Genomic DNA, 22,694 nt, shown 5'->3' with positions numbered 1-22,694 from the left:
TCAGAATGTTTTACATTTTGTGCTCTGACAGATTCTTTCCTTCATAGTAATAGAGTCCTTTCCTATAGTCTTTACAACTATTCTGGCCTGCATTTTAAGTGGTATGCTACCTAAATCTTGAACTTTTTTGGTAGCATAAATGCTGAAAGTATTGTGTTTTGTCATTCTGTTGACTGTACAATTCTTTAGAATCTCATATTCCCTGGGGACAGGATATGTCACTCCCATTTTTTGAATGGGAGACCTCTTGTGCTTCTGAAGAGCAAACTGTCTTCAGGGAACTGATTCTTGAATGAGAGTAGTCATACTGAATTGAACTAATCCATATAATAGCTAAAATTGTGGCAGTGCTAGAATTTTCCAAAGCCCCCATGATATATTTCATATAATTAGTGGATGCTTCTTTGCCAATTTATTTATATTCGGCAGAAACAAGCACAAAAAATGTATAACTTCTTTTTTTGAAACTGAAATGCAAGTTTTGTTTATTCCTTCATGTGCTACTTCCTTGTTAGCTTTTAATGTAATATTTGATTGACTACCGCATCATTTTATCTATGAAACAGAATTATTCAGATTGCAATTAACTGAATATGTTTAGTTAAGTTTTATGTCAATCTTCAGACATTGTATTTAATACATATAACCCAAAAGCATTAAATATGATTTCTTAATAAGATTTTAAAAATGTATGTCAGGTATAGTGAATAATTATAGCCGTGCACTGACTACAAATTGTCATTCAAATCCTTTTTTAATTAATACATTGGTCTGATTTAACATACAAGAGGCATTTACAATAAAATCTTTGCAAAGTTACTTCATCCCCCACTAGTTTATGTAGTTGTCAATTTATGTGTGCAACTCTGGCCTTTGCAGTATGCTCTGAACTGTGAAGAGCCAAATAAGTAAATTTATTTTTCTATTCTTCTTTATTCTGGATTTGCTCTTTGATAGAATTTGGGGGTTTTAATTTTTTAGATGGGAAAAGAGCTTTTTTATTTTTTAAATATACTTGCACTTCTGCATACTATATTTTGCCTAAATCACTCTCTTACTTGGTTTGGTTCCTGTTTGATTCCAGTGTAATCATTGTTCAGTGATTTATGTTTGGTGTTCTTGGGAAGATGCAGAAAATATTTCATGGGGAACACTTCTTTGAGATCCCTATTAACCTATTACATCTGCAAATCCTGTTTACTTTTCATGCCCCCAGCTTCTGCCTATCTCCCATATAGATCATTCACACCCTTTAATTGTTTTGTGGCATTTCTCAAAGGTTTGAGGAAAGTGGAGTATCCCTAGCTACAACATCATTATCTACTTCATGCTTGATGTGCAGCCACACATTTCTTTTCTCAAAAACAGTGGCCACTGCTTCTCCTATTGCCTGTCTGCAATGCTCAAATAATTAGTATAGCCAGTCTGATGTAGTCAAGGAGAATGCTCCATTGATTGATTAAGGTATTCTTATCCTACTCAACACCAGGCAGTATAAATCAAAGCCACCCATGCTCATCCTTGAACTTCCAGAAACATTAATCCCAAAGAATGACAGGTGGCGTTACTAAGGATTTTCAGTGGGAGGAAGCTAGTTTTTTTATGCCATTTTGCCAACTGTGAAGACTCAACTTTAGTTGCCTCAGGGGAAGATACAGCTCTCCCTTCTATCTACCCAAGTAAGGATCCTGTTTATTCCAGTCCTCTTAATCCTACTTCCCACCCCTGTTATGTTTCCTCTTAGAAATGGACAGCAACTTGGCAATTTTTCATGTGTTCAATTATAAACTCATTCATTCACAAGATTTAAAAATTAGCAAAACAACAAAATTGTGTTGAAACTGATTTATGCTACCTAAATTGGAGATGCTGGGCTATTTGACATAGCGAATCTCCCAATTTTGTGGTAAACTGCAATTGGATCATATTCAAGTTAACTTGGAAATAAATCAAATACTGAATGTTCATTTCTGTTTGTGTAGGGCTGAAGCTTGTAAAAATTCGTTACTTTTTTGCTTATTTGTTTGACTGAACAGACTCTTTCCTTTGACCTTTCATTTCCTATACATAATGCTGACTAGTATTTAAGTAAAAAAAAAAAAACATTGGTGCTAACTTTATAAGTCATTATATCAATTCATGTAGACTGTATATTCCTTCCACACATTATATAATCATGTTGTATCTGACTTCATGTTGTAAGTTACTGTTAAGTTACTGTTAAGTTACACCTGGTGTAACTGGATACATAACAATTTTTCAAAAAGAGTAAGCTGTTTCAAATTAGACCATTTTCATAGCATGATGGATTTTCATGCTTGTAAAGTAGCGATCTGGTATATTATTTTGTAATTTAGCATGCTGGTCTGTCTGGGTTTCTACTGTGAACTTAAAAGATTTCCTGTCTGCTCTGGTCCCAATGTAGATCAGAGGACCTTCTCTTTCTTTCTTTCATTTATTTATTTATTACATTTTTATGCCATTTACCTACCTCTACTTATTTCACACATGTGGAGAAAAAAATTATGCATCTCAGAAACTCTAGTTAACAGACATTGTTTTGAATATGTGGGGATTTTGTAAATATCACTTTATAAAAATGCAGCTTGGTTACAAAAAAAAATCAAAACACCCGTGGCCAGTCCCCAAACAGTGCAACAGTTATTGCTTCATTGTGTGTTATTAACAGTGGTTGTTGTTGTTGTCTATAGTATATAATTCATATACAATTCCTCATTTAATGCACCTAAATATTTTGCATTTACTTTGCTAGGGTAGTTGTAAGCGGCACCGATAGTTTTCACGTAGCAACCACAGAGATCAGCAACTCTGTCACTAAGCTCCATGATTGCTAAGCAAAAAAAATAGTGTAACTGCAATGGACGTATTATGTCTCTTCCTTATTTGTTAAATGAATCACTGGGTTGTTAAGCAAGACATCATGTGGCCATGACTTACAATTTCCTTGTTGTCGGAATCCACTTGGGAAGCATGCAAATTGGGATCACATATGGGCTGGCTGAGAAGCACCCAAATGACAATCACATGACTTTGGGATGCTGTTAATGTAAGGATAGATTACAAAAGTGTTTTTATACCATTGTAAGTTCAAATGGTTAACAAATGAGACAATTATTAAGCAAGAACTATCTATATATGACATTGCTAGAATCTGTTCAGGAAGCATATTTATGAATAATACAGTGGACAGTGGCAGTAGTCAAAGTATTTCTTTGTTTTAAAATGTATTTATATAGTCATCATTATAATATTTATAATGTTTATAAAAATGTATCCATATGTCACCTATAGTATTCAGATATATGTGAGTTTATTGAACAATGTCATCTAGAGATCACCAGTCCTACTGAATATTTAATTTATATGCTTGGTTGATTTCCAGTGAAATATGTAGATAAGTGATAAATTGTTTGAATGTATTTTGAATAGTGTGAGCAATAAGTAGAAGCTAATATTTGCTTCGTGTTAGCAAAATAGTTTCCTAAGTCATTTTAAATTGTATTCTAGTTTTTAATATATTTTTATTTGGAAGTTGATATGTAGTTGTGAACTTTTTTCCTCTTTATGTCTAAATTTCTATTTCATGAAGTTTGGCACAATACATTGTGATAGCATGTATTGTAATATCTATGATTTTATTATGTGCTTTTTAATTCAGTTTATTTATTTGTCAAATCTATTTGCCAACTAATATTGTTGCCCATTTCAAACAAATTGATTCTGGGCAACATATAATAACATCTGGAAATAAAACAAATTACAAAAACAATTATAATAGTAAATATAGATTAAAAACAAAACTACATGCAAGAGAATCTCACACATAAACTGCTATCTTGTCTACACCAGGCCTTTTATCATGTTAAATTATTTTGAATTGTGTTTTATATCTTTCAGGGCATACAGGGCGGTTATTAAAATCCTTGTGTTTCATGAGTTTAACATTTCTGCTTGTGCACATCATCTTTCAAATCACAATAGCCAGCCTTGAAGCTGCAAAAACTATTCCACGTAATTATAACTGTGAGTATAATTCTTTTTAATCTTCTAGTATTTTGCATACCTTATGTGGGAAGCATACTGAAATATGAATGTGTGAATCAATTTAAAAATTGATAGTTTTACTTTCCAATTTAGTAAATAGTATTTTGGTTTGTCATAATTTTTAAATTATATTTCTTTTTTTTTTAAAGAGTCTCTTCCTACTTTGTAAAGTTTTTCTATACAATGTCCTCTAACCTAATTTTGAATGTAAACCTGTGCTAATAAAACAATAATGCAACTTTTCCTTCATGTAATCCTGATACGTATATTTTATTTGAGGGATCCTACAAGTCTGGAGGTATTTTAGCACATGTGTCATAGGATATTTTTATGAAAATCAAGATAGACAATGCATATAAAAACCAGGCAGACAGTTGTGGCTGCCATGACTTATTTTAACCATATCCTGCAGATATTAATAAGTTTTGGACAATGAAAATGTGTTACCAGCCTCTGACTAAGCCCATCTAGTTTTCTTAGTACAAACTGTTGCAAATGTTGCATTGTGGAAAATTAGTGCAACAACTCCTAGCTAAAATTATACATAACCTGAGTTTTATTTAATTTCAGTTGTGGCAATAGGGCTAAATTTTGGTAGCAATTTCTTGTACCAAATAAAATATGCAAAATTATTTTCTGTATATGCAGGTCTCTTCTTAATGTTTAGAATGAAACAAGTATTGATGATGCTAGAAATCTTATACTTGTGTAATACTTTGCTTATTAATCCAGAATTTACAAAGATGACAACCAGAAAGTCAGAGGAGAAAAAAGTTAAGAGAAGAGCAATTTCAGTAAGTGTCTGGCTTACAAAAGGACTAAGTCTCAAAATTAATCATGGAGAAAGGGCAGAATGCTGAAACAAGAAATTTCAGATATTTTGTTAATAAAGTATGTTTTGGAAATGAATGGCTTTTGTTGTTGTGGGGCTTTGAACCACCTTTAGGAATTTCATGAATTCAAAATAAACATTAGATGGATCATTATATTTCCTCATATATAGATTGTGTTATCCAGTTAATCAACAAGTACCATTCACAATGTGAAAATAATTTTGTGTACTACAATTCACAAAATTATCTTCCTATTGTGATTCTTCCAGTCATAGTAATATTTTTAAAATATTGATTTTCCAGCAGTGGGCAATATACAGTCTTCAAAATTGGCCCTTTTTATCACTCTTAGATCCCATCTGGTCCTCAATCAACAAACCAATTTGAAGTAAGAAATAGAAATACTATGCTGTATTTCAAGTCCTAACAATAGACATACTGCAATTAGAATAATAAATAAATTTCAACCAAGTTACCACTGAAACCATAACCCCAACTATATATGTAAAATAGCTTTACTTAGTTCATAGTCTAAGTGCAACCTTTGCTCATCCAGGGTTTATTCATTCCTGAGCCCTACAGTAACTTATGAAGAACCTATGTAATGCCCAAAACTTGCCTATAGAAGAAAAGCTGTTTTAAAATAAAGGAAGGGGGTGGGGTGGGGGGAATAAATTTTTTTTTTTTTAAAAAAGATGTTTCTGATTCCTGTCAGTTTTTCATTTCTAGAACTGTCTTCTCCATATGGATCTATTTGCAAAGATAAAAACTTTTTAAATGTATTAAAGTATTACATTAAAAGTATTTAATTTAATTTAATTAAATTAAAGCAAAAAAAATGTATTCAATTGATAAGCTGCAAAATTCAAGCAAGTCAAGGCAACATAGAGGACAGCATGGTGGCTCAGCGGTTAAGACGCTGGGCTTGTTGGCTGGAAAGCTGGCAGCCCAGGTTTGAGACCCGAGTGCCATGCGACGAGGTAAGCTCCCGTCCTTGCCCCAGCTCCTGCCAACTTAGCAGTTTGAAAGCATGCAAATTTGAGTAGGTAAATAGGTAGATTCCTGTTACCAATTATTCCAAAGAAACTGATGATAATAACAATCAAATGAGAAGTATAAGACAAATACAAAAATCAATTTATTATTATATTCAATATGCTTTGTTATATCTGCATATAAGACTTGTTATCTATCACTTCAGAGGACATGATACAGAACAATATATTTAACTTATAGGAAGGATATGTATTAGGAAAAATCACTTAACTTTAGGAACATGATCCTAATGAATAGTCTTTCCTTCACTGAATGTACTATATTCAAGCAGTTGTTTATTTAGAATGTTTTAATTTAAGCTCTTGAAATGTTACTGGACATTTAGAATAGCCTAAACCAGGGCAGTGAGTGGAACCATGGTCCTTTTATGACTTGTGAACTTTATGACCATGCTGGCTCAGAAATTCTAGGAGTTGAAGTCCACAAGTCATAAAAGGACCGTGGTTCCCCACCCCCTGGCCTAAATGGTTCCTTCTCACTTTACGATTCTAGTTCTCATGTAATGCTGTTGAAGATGAAAATGATTTCAGTTGCATCTTAATCCAGAAGCCTAAAGCAGCAGAAGACAGATTCCCCCCCCCTCTGGATTTAGAGCATTAGATGTTTACAATTAGTTTGGAATTTATTCTGGGATGTAGTTCAATTATGATGATATGATTGTAGAATTTGAATTGATAGGCTTGTCGAAGTATAATGAGGACTTTTTTTGGAATGTTAAATTGAAAAGGGGCACAATGTTCTCTGCAAATTTATATAATTTGAAAGCTGAATAATCAATGTGAAAATTTAAAAGAGTTAAAAGAGTTAAAAGAGACTGTTAAATTATTCAAAATTTGTTAAGCATGAGAATTGTTTTATGCAAGTAGCCCAGTTAGACCTGTGTGTTATTTCCAGATCTAATTGTGACAGTTTTGAGATAACCAGGGAGATTGAATAAATTTTGACAATAAGTATGTACTCCAAAATTTTATTGTAGCATACTAAAGGCAGATTTTTTATCAAAGTGGTATTTTTATTAGTAGATGTAAGGCATTGACATCTTATTTTTAAGTCTGTTCGTTTATTTCCAGTGGAAACTAGAATGTCTCTGAATGCATAAAGTTTTAGGTTTTCTTGAAACTTATGGAAGTCTTTCTAGATATGCTAATTACAGCAACTTTGGCAGCAAATATCTTGATCAAAAATTCCTTTTGTTTCAAATTAAGTTGCATCATGATATCACTATAGCAAGCAGTTAAAACTATGTGAGGAAACAGACACTTCTAAAAGTGCTTTTTAAGTATGAATCAAAGGTTCTGTTTAATTTCATGACAACTATAACTTCATAATAGTTCAGAAGGAGTATTCATTATATTTCTGTTCTTGAAATAATAATGGCCTTTTTTCATGAGCCATTAGTAGTGTGTAGGATTTTTTTCTGTTAACTATTGCACTGTCCATGTTGCTAACATTTTACTTTCTTTCTCTAGAAAATATTTTACTTCTGTGTTTCCCCGAAAATATAAGACCCTGTCTTATATTTTTTTGAACCCTGAAATAAGTGCTTGGCCTTATTGCCATGTGTTCAAAAGCCCGATTGGGCTTATTATCAGGGGATGTCTTATTTTGGGGGAAACAGGATTTTTTTGTGGGTTGAGTTGCATTATCTTCTGCCATCTGTAGTTGTTTATAGGCATATTTTATATTATAAAATATTATCCCTGTTTTAAAAGAATTTCCATTTCCACATATAATATAAGCTATTCAGAAGAACCATATGAGCAGCAGTCTCTGTTTCTTCCATTTTTTTCCTATGGGATAAAGGTAAAGGTAAAGGTTCCCCTCGCATATATGTGCTAGTCGTTCCTGACTAGGAGGCGGTGCTCATCGCCATTTCAAAGCCAAAGAGCCAGCGCTGTCTGAAGATGTCTCCGTGGTCATGTGGCCAGCATGACTAAATGCCAAAGGTGCATGGAATGCTGTTACCTTCCAACCAAAGATGGTCTCTATTTTTCTACTTGCATTTTTTATGTGCTTTTGAACTGCTAGGTTGGCAGAAGCAGGGACAAGTAATGGGAACTCACCCAGTTCTGCGGCACTAGGGATTTGAACCGCTGAACTGCCGACCTTTCGATTGACAAGCTCAGTGTCTTAGCCACTGAGCCACCGCGTCCCTCTTTCCTATGGGATACATAATATTTTTTTAAAAACTGATTTGTGGTACATGTATATTGTGGTGGTCTCCCATGAGAGAAATGAGAAACACAAGCAGGTATCTCGGGATGAGAGCCAAGAGCTGACTCCGTGACCCTCTTTTATTAAAAATTCATCAAGTTCATTATACAGCATCATAGCAAGGTGGGATTGGGGGTGGTTACATGATCGGGTTGCATACACTCATATTATAGTAGTTACGTAGACCCTTCCCTGGCTGGTACGACCCTTCCCAGGCTGGTACGAGAATAATCATGTAGGTATTTCTTGACCTGAGCCGTTGGGACTTTCCAGACGATGTAATGTATTTCGACATCCTATTTCCCTGTATGCGCTGTGGCAAGGTCCATGGGTAATTCTGATATGCAAGTATATTTCTATACAACTATTCCCACATCTCCTCCTTTTCTGTTTTGTTGAGATTGGCTTCCTCCAGTTCCAGAAGGGTTTTGGTTTCACTTATCAGGACGTCCTTCCTATTGGAGGGAATAAAGCCTTTGCACACTTGCAGAAGGGAGGGGAGACATTGGACACAACAACAAAGCAAAACAAGCAATACGATTATAAATACAATAGTTGGCATAATTGATTTTAACCAAGAACCATCCGGGAGCCATGATCATAGGGCAGCCCAGATGTCAATAGCGCCAGGTCCATCGGATGATAAGGGATTGTTTTTGATCATGTTTTCCATATGTTCTATGGTGTGAGTGATGTTATACTGATAATCAGATACATAGGCACAACAATGTGAGTGTATGAGGGCAGAAACGCCTCCTTTAGCTGCTAACATAATATCTAAGGCATATCGGTTTTGTAAGACTACCTCCCTAATTTCAACCAGTTCTTTGTTCATCAGCTTCAGCACCTTGATAGTCTCGTTGAACATATGTACTGTCCAGTTATTTAGTAAATGAAGATCTCGATAGTTCATTGCCACCCCGAGATTGGGCAAGATGCCTCTGGATATCTGAGTTTTTAGTGACCACCGAGTTCCATGTAATGGTCCGATAACAATTGGTATAAGTCCCCATGTACGTGGCATTAGTGGACAGGCCGGCGCTGCTGAAACAAAAACGGGGTGGCTCTAAAATCCGGGTAGGGACAGCATATGTGTGCTTAAGCAGGGCTGTTGTGTGGGGCCACAGGAACGTCCATCCAGTCTCATTGAAAAGCACACTATGAAGCGCCAAGCCTGTTTTCCCATCAGAGGGGATGTGCATGCAAATCCAACAGTTAGTTTTATTGAGAAGCAAAGCAACTTTATTCAAATCTCTCACAAATGCGTTGCTGGCCCATGTCTCTGGATCACTGGTCACAATGACATGGTTAAGTGACCATATATGGACGAACACAGCGAGCAGGAGTCCATATAATTTCGCCATTGTCGTCGACTGCAGTGTAGCCCCAACCCCAGGTGACAAGAGAGACCGGGCCTTTCCACATAGGATCTGGAAGATGGCGGTAATAAACTTGCGGTCGTGGAGAGTCTATAGGAGAAGCAGTAAAATGCCGACTTGCGGCGGTTGACACGGGGGTGCCGGAAACATTGAGGAAGTTGAGGGTAAACAAGACAAGGTTCAAGGTATTTTGTATTCCAGGCAAGCCGGGGGTATTTTCCCCTTTCTGTTTTATATGAGCATCAAGGGCCTTTTTTAGGGTTGTATGGGATTCCAAACTTGTGTAAGATGAACCAGCGGTGGCAAAACTGTGCAAAGGTAGCACTAGTATATGCAGGGCCATTGTCCGTTTTTATCTGTTTGGGGTTGCCCAGAATACTAAAAGTCCGAATACAATGATTAATAACATGTTTGGTGGCTTCACCGCTCTGTGCGGAGGCCATAATAAACCCTGAGTATGTATCAATAGAAACATGAACATACTTCCAGGGGGCAAATGATGGATACATCGTGACATCCATTTGCCATAACTGACAACTCTCCGTGCCCTGGGGGTTGACCCCCAGGGGGACAGAGTGCGCTTGTAAGCTGCAAATGGGGCATTGCTGAATAATAGCAGAGGCCTCCGTTGCAGAGAGAGAAAATTGGTTCATTAAGGCCTTACGATTTTGGTGAAAGTAAGAGTGGCTAACCCACGGGGTGATAGGGGACAAGGAGAGAATAGAGAGATCAGGAGGGGCAGTAAGGGCAGCGGCTGCTGCAGCATCACCCCGAGAGTTCCCCTCTTGTATAATACCAGGAAATGGTTGGTGACTTCTGATATGGGCTGGAAAAAAAGGTTCAGTCCTAGCATGAAGAAGGGATTGTAGGGTTATAAATAAACTTAAAAGATTATCATCAAGAGATGGGGAGATATAGGAGTCCGACAAGGATGTGAGAACCTTGTAAACATAGAGGCTGTCAAGGATAAGATTGAAGGGAGAGGTGGGGAAAGTTTGAAAAGCCAAGATGGTAGCAGCTAATTCGGCCCGCTGAGCAGAAGTTTGAGGTGGGGTAATTTTGGTCTGCCACTGGGCCCCCTCTTTCCACACACACGCTCCATAAGATTTGCTGCCGTCTACATACACAGTGACAGCGTTAGAGATTGGGGATGAAGAAAGAGTGGAATGGAAAAACATCGGAACATTGTGGAGGAGTTGAAAGCGAGGGTCAGACGGGACATGACAGGAGACACTGCCCACCCATTCTGCCAAAGAAAGTTTCAGGGAATCAGAGGTAGCATACAGGGGTTCCCAAGTGGTGAGGGACATAGGGACAAACAAGGAAATAACATCAAAGCCAATGAGACACTTTGCTGGAAACCGGCCTTTGGTGATGAGCAAGGCGAACATATAATGCAAGGGGTTAATAGATTTGCGCGGAGTATTAGGAAGATGAATCCATTCCAGGACGGTAACAGTGCCCTTTGTATATTGAATCAGGGCAGCAGTTGGGATGGAGGGGATGTTAAAAAGTACAAGGGACACAGGTTCATTAGGGATGGCTCAATCCACCCAACGAGTGGCCATCGCAGAGTCGATGAGAGTTAGCACATGCTTTTGAGGATCAGTCAAAACAACAACTGATGAGGGAGATGAAGGGCCTTTGACGGCCAGGAAAAGGGGGGAAAGTTGGGCCGTGGTGAGTGCAAGAAACGGGTGGACAAAATTTATCGCGCCCAATATCTGCTGGAGGGCCACAAGAGGAAGAGGATTCGGAAGAACAATATGAGGCAGGGTGGGTGAAGAGGAAGAGGTTAAGACTTTATGACCCAGATATGAAAAAGGTGGGTGGGTCTGAATTTTTTCTGGAGCCACCTGAAACCCATGAGAGGACAGGTGCTGAATCAGTTTAGGGAGAAAAGGTCGGACCGTGCCGGGAGGACCCGGGGCGGCCATAAGGATATCATCCATGTAGTGATAAAGCAGCAAATGAGGGTGAGAAGTACGAAAAGGCGAAAGAACTGCATCGACATAAAATTGACACATTGTGGGACTGTTGAGCATGCCTTGAGGCACGACAGTCCATTGATAGCGCGGGGTAGGGCGAGACATATTAGTTTGAGGGATCAAAAAAGCAAAAAGTTCCTTATCATTATTGTGCAACGGGATAGTAAAAAAGGCGTCCTTGAGATCAATGACCACTAAATCATAAGTGGCCATTGGTCTATCCAGACAGGCATAGGGGAGAGCAAAGTAAGTTTCAGGGGAGTTGGAGACATTGCTAGTCCTCTAAAATAAATTTTGCATCAAATTGTGAAATAAGATCTCTGCCCCATAAATTAATGTGAAGGGGCAGGACAACTGGCTTGATTTGTGCTGTAATTCCTTTTGTAACACGTTGTACTGTGAGCCAATTTTTACTGGAACTTGCCTGTTGTGTGCCGCCCACTCCCCGTACTGCTGGAGATAGTTCAAGGGGCCATTGAGAGGGCCATTCCGCTGTTCTTATGACTGAAACATCAGCGCCAGAGTCTAGAAGGCCAGAAAAGATAATGCCATTAATTAGAAACGGCATAATCGGTTTCTGGGGAGGGGGTTCCACAGAGGAAGCCGACACATCCTTAGGTAAAAGTACCAACCGAGCAACAATATCCCCTTTTTTCGCCAATATGGGGACATTGGTATAGAATTGAATCTGAACACAATTTTGGGGTGGAAGATCAATCATGGAAGGAAGGACAAAGATGCCTCATTGATGGGCCACCGCCACCGGGAGAACAGTTGCAGTAACATCCGGTGGGAGCGGGCCAGGCAACTGGGCGTCTGCGACAACAAGGAGATTAGGAAAGTCAACAGAAGTGTCAGCAAGAAGTTTCAGATCCGTGCCTTGGCAGCAGGGTGGAGCGGAAAGCGGAGAGGAAGCGACAGGAGAGAAGGAAATGTTGCCACAGGAAAGAGAGGGTGCAGCCTTTGGAGGGGGGCTAGCTGTAAGCCCCGTTATTAGTTTCCCTGATTCTGAGGGAAAGCTCGACATTGATTGGCCCAATGGTAGCCCTTTTTACATTTAGGGCATACCGTCTTCGGTTTGGCACTGGAGTTAGGTAGGGGGCGGGCAGCACCACCGCCCGGGGCTCGGCACTGTTTTTTGAAATGGCCAGGTTTTCCACAATTGAAACAAGTGCCTTGAGGTTGGTTCCCCTTTTGTATGGCTGCGGCCAATGCATCCATCTGGTAGGTTTGGGTGCCGATAACGCTGCAAGCTTTAAGAAAATCCGCCAGAGTGGAGGCCGGGTTAGAGACTAATGGCTTGAGAACAGATTGACAATCCGCATTCGCATGTTCAAAAGCAAGTTTCATCAAAATTTCTTTTGCCGCTTTTTGGTTGGAAATTTGGCGGGTTACCGCGAGTTGTAAGCGGTTAACGAAGTTGGCGTATGACTCTGTCGCCCCCTGGCGAATAGCAGAGAAGTATTGGGTTGGGGTGCCTCGATCATCGACACGAGTTAAGGCAGAAAGAACAGCAGAGCTAATGAAAGGAAACGCGGGGGGGGGGGTTAGATTGTGAGCCTGGGCGTTAATTGTAGCAAAAGCACCTTCCCCAAAAAGTTGATCAACAGTCCATTGAATATCTGGGCGGAGGACTCTGGTTTGGATTTCCCTTTTGAATTCTGATTCACAAACAACATATTGTGTGCCGGTCAATAGCATTCTAAGCAAGTCTTTCCAGTCTTGAGGCAACATTTGATAGTTACCAGCAATGGCATTCAACAAACCCCTGGTATAGGGGCTGGCTATGCCATAATCCATAGTTGCCTTTTTTAATTCTTTAATCATCTGCAGAGGCAAGGTTTCCCAGTCAACGAGAATGCCGCCGGTGGGTGCTTGTTGAAAAATGACTGGGAGCAACTCGGTGTCGGCTAGATTGGCAGCATCTAAAGTGCCGGATTTTAAGGCTTTTTGGTATGTCCCGCGAATAAGACCAGGTTGAGAAACAGGAGCGGGGGCAGCGGCAAGGGGAACCGGGGCTTCGGGGGCCGTGGGTGAAAGGGGGCTCACAACTGAGGGCAGTGGGGTAGTCACCATGACCAAAGGAGTCCAGTATGGCGGCGGATCTAATAAAGGCTGGTGAGGCGAATCAGCGTGGTTTTTAATGAAGATATAGGCTTTTTTCCAAAGGCACAGAATGTCGGGTGGTGCCCGAGGAGGTTGGTGGAAGACGGTGCCAATCTTCTTCCATGACTCCATTTTTAGAGATCTGCCCTCAGGATAGGACGGACATTGAGCCCACACATAAGCAGGTAATTTAACAGCCTCACTTTTAGAAAGAGATTTGGTAAAATTTTGTTCTTGAGGAGAGAGGTATTTTTTCCTGCCCAATTGTCTCAACTCTTCTACATGAGCTTTCTGAGCTGCAGACATTCCACCCCCCCATACTTACGAAAAAGAAGAGTCAGTCGTCAGCGACATCGTCGGGTGCACCGTGCCTATTCCAGGTGATAAGCAGAGGGTCAGCAGGGATGTATTCCCTTGCGGAATCACATCGAGACGTATCCGTTTCACGAGATCACTTTGGGGTCACCAGATGTGGTGGTCTCCCATGAGAGAAATGAGACACACAAGCAGGTATCTCGGGATGAGAGCCCAGAGCTGACTCCGTGACCCTCTTTTATTAAAAATTAATCAAGTTCATTATACAGCATCATAGCAAGGTAGGATTGGGGGTGGTTACATGATCGGGTTGCATACACTCATATTATAGTAGTTACGTAGACCATTCCCTGGCTGGTACGACCCTTCCCAGGCTGGTAAGAGAATAATCATGTAGGTATTTCTTGACCTGAGCCGTTGGGACTTTCCAGATGACGTAATGTATTTCGACATCCTATTTCCCTGTACGCGCTGTGGCAAGGTCCACGGGTAATTCTGATATGCAAGTATATTTCTATACAACTATTCCCACAGTATATAACATGTTTATTTATTTAGGTAAGGTTTTTATATGATCATTCAACTCAGACAAGTTCATCAGGGCAGTGTACCAAAATAATAAATAACAAATGCAAAATCCCCCCACCCACCCCAAAATCACAGCATTAAAAATCAACTGAAACAATGACATGATAAGCCAGAACTAAAATGTGCCATAAGTCATCTGTTTAGGAACTCTGCTCATCCCAACCCAAAGGCCTGGGGAAAGAGCTGCCTTTGACTGCCTTTTTGGAAACCGGAAAGATTAGGGCCAATTCTTTACTGGCAAATATTCAAAAGAGGAGGACTTAGATTGACTGTCATTTTACCTGTTTTATCTCACCCACGAATACCACAGGTTCAGGTGTTCCAAACATAAAACTGTGAAAGGACTTCCAATTGCACTCTCCATTTTTTTTGTATCATTTTTTTTAAAAAAGACTGCACTTTCTAGAACCTCCTTTTCAAGACCTACTACAGTTGCTTTCAAACCTGTCAGATATCATTGGATATCTGACTCCACTCACACCTTTGGAACACGCTGAATTTATAGATAGGTCTGTCACACAATCCACGCCTATAATATTTTTCAGTAACTGGACAGATATGGGACCAAGATGTTACAAGGAGAGAGTGCTGTCTGAAATGGTGTTGGTTGTTACAATAAGAACAGCATGTTTTGAAGTATGGCACATTTCTGAACTTTCCCTAAGTGAAAAAAGGAAAAGGGGAAGGGGGGGAATAAAATTGAAGAAGTAGTCCCAAGGTAGAAGAAAATTTGTTAAACAATTCATATAGATAAATAATAGTCAACTTTGTTGAATGGAGATTTCTTTCTCCTGAATCTACTATAGTATACTGTGTTTTGGGATGGGGGCAGGGAGGATGTTGGGGCAGGGAGGATGTTTTATTTTTCTGATGTTCCATATTGGATCAGATCAATGTAATCCTCATTGATGTCTTTTAAGTTTTCCTTGTGTTCTTTAATTGATATATTTTCTGTTTTGAATATTAAAAAAATAACATGGCATAAAAAAAATCAGTGTTTCTGATATTACATCTTAAAATAATATAATTGATGCTTAACATTTCATTTCCTCACACACATATATAAAGTTGCATATTCTAGTATTATTTGGATCATTTAATTAATTATGAATTTTTGCAACGTGCATTTACAATATTTCATACTGTATAATACCTTCATGTGTGTGTGCGCGTGTGTGTATGTTACCTGTTTCATGTTTGTTTTATTTTTTAAAAAAGAAAACGTACAAATATCAATATAGCAGGAACAGAAGGAAGTTGTGAAGAGGATATGTGATGTCATTGTATTGTTATCTACAATGACACATATTATGTCTGCAGATATATCTTTGACATTTACCAGGTGGTGGAAGAACTAATTTGGTATATTGGCTTTGTTTTATATATGTGTAAATCTGATTTACTTCCTTACTTAGATATCTTTCAGAGATTAGAGGTTTAGCAAATTTTTCTTACACATGAAAGTTAATGAAAATGTAATGTGGTATCCACTTATCACAATGCTTGTCAGGAAAATAGAATAGGATGCAGGAAGGGCTGGGGGCTGTCATTAGACAATACAGTAACAAATAAGCAGTTTATTTTCTAGGTTACAGTTTATAGATTTACTACTATAGCAGAAATTATTATAATATACAATAACTTAGTTATTTATGGTGAAATATGAGTCTGGTTAGCTTATAGAATTATAGAAAGTGTTGCTGCTAGTGCTAGGAAAAGAACTCTGCAGTTAATTTTCTATTTTACTACACTTGTTTCTCTGAGGAAAAAATGTGTATATGTGTAAATGTGTGTCTTTCTGTATTACAGATAGTTTCCCTTAACAATTAGGCCTAGGATTTTGATCATAAGTCATTGTGGTTGTTAAGCAGGTTAATCATGTGACCTGACTCAACTTTACAGCCATTTTTATGATAGTCTTAAGCAAGTCCATGGCAGTTAAGTAAATTAAATGGTCATTAAACAAACCACATGGAAAATGAATCCAGCATATTCAATGGGTATTTTTCTTGCAGTTTTCCTCTAAAAAATACCAAAAAAATATTGCAAATTGTGGTCACGTGATGATGGACACTGCAACTGGTTGCAAATATGATCAGGTTGTCTATCTGGAATGTGATCTCATGACTATGGATGTTTGCGCGACAATCATAACTTTGAGGATGGGTCATAAGAATTTTTTCTCAGTCTATCATAATAACTTCAAATGATTGTTAAGTAAGGACTAGATGTATATAAAAACATTGTGTGTAGAGTTCCTATGCATAGCACAATAATGCTGCAGCATACTTACCCATGATCTTGTGACTCCATTTATATGCTATGCCAAATCATAATTTAGTATGCATTATCCTTAGTGAGCCTTTGGCTACCATGCTTCCTTCCCATATGGCCAAAGTAGAGTGCACAAACTTTTTCTTTAATTTTTATATAAACACATGTTGCTTTGGTAAGTTCTGGGTCTTTCTTTAACATCATAACTAGCTACAATTTAACAAATCATAATGTATAGATAGTCCTTGACCAATGACTGTAATTGAGCCCGGAATTATGGTAATACATTGTGGCAGTCATTAAGCAATTTTGCAGATATTTAATTTATCTAGACTTTTTAAACTTTCCCATTTTAATTCAAAGATTGGAATCAGATAGCACAGAAAATTATTAGCGTACTTAATTTTGGCTTAATATAACCTATGAATGCAGCTGATTGTGCATTATTTAACCATGATTAGGAAACGATTTTTAATGCTATGGATGAACCTGATCAAAGTTTTCCTATATTTTGGAAAAATACCCCTTTTTTATAATAGCCAAAGTAAGTAAGCAAACAAAAAGATATTAAAAAGGGGGAAAGTGGGAGAAGAGATAGAAGAGAAATAAACTTAAGGGATAAACAGATACTTCACAAACAAACAAAAAAATAGGGTTGCTATTTTGGACATTGGAATGTCTTTCCATTTTTTTGTAGTCAAATTCTTTTTCTTTCTGAGAGCATTGCCAATATAAAGGAAAAATTAAATTTAAACATATAGTTTGTTTTAGTACTAAACAAGGATGTTTCAAAATAACATTAAACTTTTCCTGAAATAAAATTTTATTTTATTTTATAAAATTATACTGAGGTTTGTCTTTATTGTGTCTGGCTTCACCACTTTCAGATTAATAAAGAAAGTCAAACATCTTCTGGATCTATACTAGAAATTCCTAGGCTTTTAGTGAACAGCTAGACAACTCGTGAACTATTTGGTCCTCCTTATCAGAGATATTTCCTTACCAGATTCCTCAGTGTCTTGCAACAATACTTTGAAAGTATTGCTTTCACTGGAAAGGTTGGGATACATTCAGAGATGTACCTGCCTTAAATAGCCCATGTTGAATTGTATGGCACAATCAAACATCACCACAGGAAATGTTTTATGACATTTTGTATTACACCATAAACTGTTTTATGATCATTTTTATGTCATAAAATGATTTATAAAATTTGCCACTTTCATTTTATTATTTTTTTATTTTTTATAGTTTTTTATTTTTATTTCTCATAAACACATTTACATACCTGTATATAGTCATTTCCATCATTTTTCATTCATCTTATCTTTTAACTTTCATTTTTCATTTTTACTTTTTTGGAGCTGCTTTTTTACTCTTTACTCCAACCTTTCTTCTTCTCCTCCCCTTCTCTTCCTTCCTGTTTCTCCTCCTACTTCCTTCATTCTTCCTCTCCTTCTCTTTCCTACTTCCCTTTCTCTTCCCCCACTCCTCTCTTCTTCCCCTCTTCTAACCTTCTCCTCTGCTCCTCTTTCCTCTCCCTTTTCTTCTTCTCCTTTTCCCTTTCTTCTTTCTCCTCTCCTCTCATCTCCCTTCCTCTCTCTCTACTCCTTCCCCTCTCTCCTGTTGTTTCCCTTTTCAATTCAATCTAAAGTGATATTCGAGCAGCCCCGATTTTCTAATTATCTTTATTCTCATTTCAATGTCTTATTCAATTATTATTTATTTTTATTTCATCATTTGCGTACATTTTTATAATCTCTCACTTTTTTCCTTTTTACCCCCCCTCCCCTTTCTCCTTTCATTTTCATAGGAAACATGGGTCCCAGATTTTGGACATATTCTGTAAGTTAGCCCATTTGAAATAGAAATTGTTCAGAAATTGTTCCCCAAATGCACTGTTTTGCCCAATTAAAAGTTACAGGAATGAGTTTTAGTAATATATAGATTTTGAAACTAGACATGAACATGGATAGATTTTAAAAAAATAAATAGTAGCCTGGAACAAAAGAGGACATCTGGATTTCAGTGGCTTGCTATTATGACAACTAAAAACAACAAATCTAAAATTTTAAAAAGTATTCTGATTTCTACGTAGGTTGGCAAAGAACATTCGTTTAAATGGTGTAGCATCCAGGTATTTTTTCTAGAGTTATAAACTGGCATCCTGAAAATATATTTCCAGCAATTGCTGAAAGAACCCATTTATACTGCCCCAATGCTGTTGATGTTTTTACGTGGCTGTCCTTCCTGTGCTCCAAAGCAAATCACTGTTTTGATTCACTTCAAACGTTGATATTGGTTATATTGGTTGAATATTGGTATGAATTCACCATTGCATCGTTCCATCATAGCAACTTGTCCTCCTGCCTGTCTTATTGCTAAGCAATATAAGAAAAATCAGGATTTGTATGCTGTGAAAATAATAGCAATAGCACTTAGACTTTTATACTGTTTTACAGTGCTTTAAAGCCCTCTCTAAGTGGTTTACAGAATCAGCCTATTGCCACCAACAATTTTGGTCCTCATTTTACCCACCTCAGAAGGATGGAAGGCTGAGTCAACAGAGCCTGGTGAGATTTGAACTGCCAAACTGCAGGCAACCGGCAGTCAGCAGAAGTAGCCTGCAGTACTGCACTCTAACCACTGTGCCACAATAATGAATTTAAATAACAGCTAACACAGGTTGCCAGATGTATAAAAAAAATGAAAACAATATTTTTTATATTTATTGAAGATTTTTCTTAAAGTAAAAGACAAATCTAAAGAAAAAGAAAAAAAGAAAGATGGTAGAAAGAAAAATGTACAAGAAAAAAAAGAAAAGGTACAAGAAAATTTATGAAGTATGACTTCCAAACTTCCCTTCAACAAATTGCAATCTTTCCCTCTTGTTATGCAAATTCCTTCAGCATCTCATTTAATTCACATCTTTTTTAATCTTTGAACCTGTAAATCATTGTATCATTTATTTTATTTTAATTTTTCTCCTTTTTTTCATTCAGCAAAAAGCCCATATAAAGTTTTCAGTCTTTCGGAAAAGTTTTTGTTCTTTTTTACCTCTGATAAAACAGTTCAGCTTTGTCATCTCAGGAAATTCTTCCACTGTGGGAATTTCATTGTTCTTCCAATGTTGAGCATATAATAATTTTGCTGCAGTTACCATATATATAATCAGTTTGCCATGAGTTTTTTCTAATTCATTGCCCATAAATTCCAGTAAAAAAGTTCTTTTGCATTATCATATGAATTTGTGTCCAAAATTTCTTGGCTTTTGTCACAAGTCTACTGGGCCTGATAAAATGTCCCATCATTTCTAAAATTGTTCTGAAATAGTTTTCTACACTTCTGATAATTTGTTTGGTCTCATATACCACCAATAAATAATTTTATAAAAGTTTTCACTTTAGTTATGGGACAATCTGAATTTCATACCAGTTTCCCACATCGTCTCACATGTGTCCATCTATATATTACATTAAAAATTTAATAGCCCATTTTGTCCTGCCATCTTTAACTTGTTCTTTGTTTTGAATCTTAACAGAAGTCTATACATTTTTGCTATTATGTGCTCACTGTTTGTACATAATTAAATGTAAACTTCCATTTTGTGCTTTTAAATTCCAATTATTTTTACCCATATTAAACCTTTCTTTTAAATAAGTATATGAAATCCATTGAAAACTATGTTCTTGTGCAATCAGTTGGTCTCTTGACTTCACTGAAAAATGAAAACTACCTAAAAGAAACTTAATATGTTTTTCTTTCTGCAGGTTTGACATGGGAAAAAGCACTAAGGCAGATTGGATTTGAAAGGTGAGCACCATATGTTTATGTCTTACTAAGGAGGAAATTGAATTTTGCAACTCATATTGATTTTTATTACCGCACTATATATTTTGCTACTTAAATAATATGACATATATATTTAAATTTTAAAAATGCTATAAGTTAACACTTTAAAGCAAGAAGGAAAGAAAATAAATAAGGAAAACAATGGAGAATCAATGTTACTTCTAAATGGTTTTATATAACTTCTGAAGAATATGTTTTTCAACAGGGGAGAGCATGGAAGCTCAAAATAGTCAAGATAGTGTACTGTATCTCACTGCATGGTTGAAGTACCATCCCTTTTTAATCTTGCCATCTGCAGTTGCTCACTGCTGAATGATTTTTCAAAAGCATGCTGGAAGTGATGAGAATTACACAGAGGAAAAATATTAGGAGAGTTATATCTTAAATATAATCAAAAACTTTAGGCTTGAATCTTTAAAAATCTTTAAAAATATGTATAGCCATCAACCATCAACCATCCAAATATGGTTGGATGGTTGAATTTGGCTGAATGGTTGATTTTAGGCATCATACTAAACCATGATGTAACATCATGTAAGCATGGTTGTCCTCATTCTAGAACAATATATTCCTCATCCTTTGTTCTTCTCCTATACCAGCATGAACATAAAGTAGAACTTGAAATTATGCTTATTATGATTTGTTGCACAGTCAACCTGATGTCTACACTGGATTTGGCATTTTTTCCACCTATTGAGTCCTTTCCAAGGGCCTGGGATAGACATGTGTTGATATTTGATGGTGTTAAATGCATGGTCATAGGACGTAAGCTGTTCCGAAAAAAGCATCATTAATTATTATTCACATTTCAGTCCATTTTCTGATGGAATATAAAAAACAAAAATATATGTTATATCTGTAGAGCCAAGTTTATGATTGCTAGTGTATAATGTAAAGGATGCAGTTTTGTAAGCATGGTATATATTTGAAAATACCTTCAAAAGATCTACCGTATGATAGAATTCCTTTTTTTATAATCCTAGAGGAGTGGTTGTAATTTATCATAATATAATAGGTGACCAGTATGTTTAACTGAAGAATTCTAGTCCTTACTTAGGTGTGAAAGTTGGGTTGGGTGACTGGGCCAATCACTCACAGGGTTGTTGTGGAGAAAATAGGAGGAGCAAGATCTAATAAATATGTTCGCTGCCTTGAGTTATTTATAACAAAAATAATGAGGGGGGGGGAGGACTTTGAAAAAATTTCCATAGCCTAGAAATAAAGTGAAGTTAGAGGCCAAATACTAGATTTTGTGTGTGTGTGTGTGTGTGTTCATTCCCAGAATATTTTTTACAAAATAAAATGGAGCACTATTTAATACAACTATATTAGGAGCAAATCCCATTTTGTTTAATGAATCTTCTTTGCAACTAAGCAACATTTCAGCTTCAATTTATCTTTTTTTCAGTTTGCACTTTTTAAGACTATTTTGATTCTCCTTCGACTACTTACATATGTTACCAAATGTCCTGATCATACAATGCTATCATTTAAATAGTGATTATTTACAAATTTATTTGCTTCATTTAGATGACTGAACAATTTTTCAATTACCATGAAAACAAATATGTAAATATTGTAAAACTAGGGAGCGTTGCTAGGATTCAACTTTTAAGAGTCAGTCCAAAATCAAAATACAAGGTTAAGACTGTTATGGTCAAGTAAATGGCACGGCAGAACAGAAATAGCTGAATGCTAAATATGTTGAAACCAGAGCTTTTTTCTTCAGTTTGTAAGCAAAAGTCAAATAGACTAAAACAAAGACATTCTTAAAAAGAAGTAGGTAAACATTGCCTATATGTGGAATTTTTTCACATATAGTGGTGGGATATGTGTGTATATGATGACAATATATTTTGAAAAGACAGGGCAAAAAAATACTGTAGGAATTATTCTCCATTTCAGCAGACTTGCATGATAATCCCCTGCTTAAAGAGATCTTTCAAATGAGAATTCATTCAGATCCAGATCCCAATAATTCAGATCTCTTTGTAAATGTTTCACAAATGGGTTTAAAAGAAATA

At 36.9% G+C, this 22,694-nt stretch overlaps 1 protein-coding gene across 3 annotated transcripts in view; it reads left to right on the top strand.

Moving 5' to 3' along the window:
• PIEZO2 (piezo type mechanosensitive ion channel component 2) overlaps positions 1–22,694 on the top strand; it is a 150,447-nt gene that overhangs the window by 19,930 nt on the left and 107,823 nt on the right. For all 3 annotated transcript variants that reach the window (XM_070942381.1, XM_070942380.1, XM_070942379.1), the window contains exons 2-3: positions 3,919–4,044; positions 20,589–20,631. In XM_070942381.1, coding sequence (XP_070798482.1) covers positions 3,919–4,044; positions 20,589–20,631 — 169 coding nt within the window. The remainder of the gene's footprint in view (positions 1–3,918; positions 4,045–20,588; positions 20,632–22,694) is intronic.

This window comes from Pituophis catenifer, unplaced genomic scaffold, assembly GCF_029215685.1.
Source record: "Pituophis catenifer annectens isolate HBS135680 unplaced genomic scaffold, rPitCat1.0.hap2 SCAF_3, whole genome shotgun sequence".
Classification (NCBI taxonomy): Eukaryota; Metazoa; Chordata; class Lepidosauria; order Squamata; family Colubridae; genus Pituophis; species Pituophis catenifer.
The sequence above is the reverse complement of the archived record's forward strand: the minus strand, read 5'-3'. Positions and strand labels throughout refer to the sequence as shown.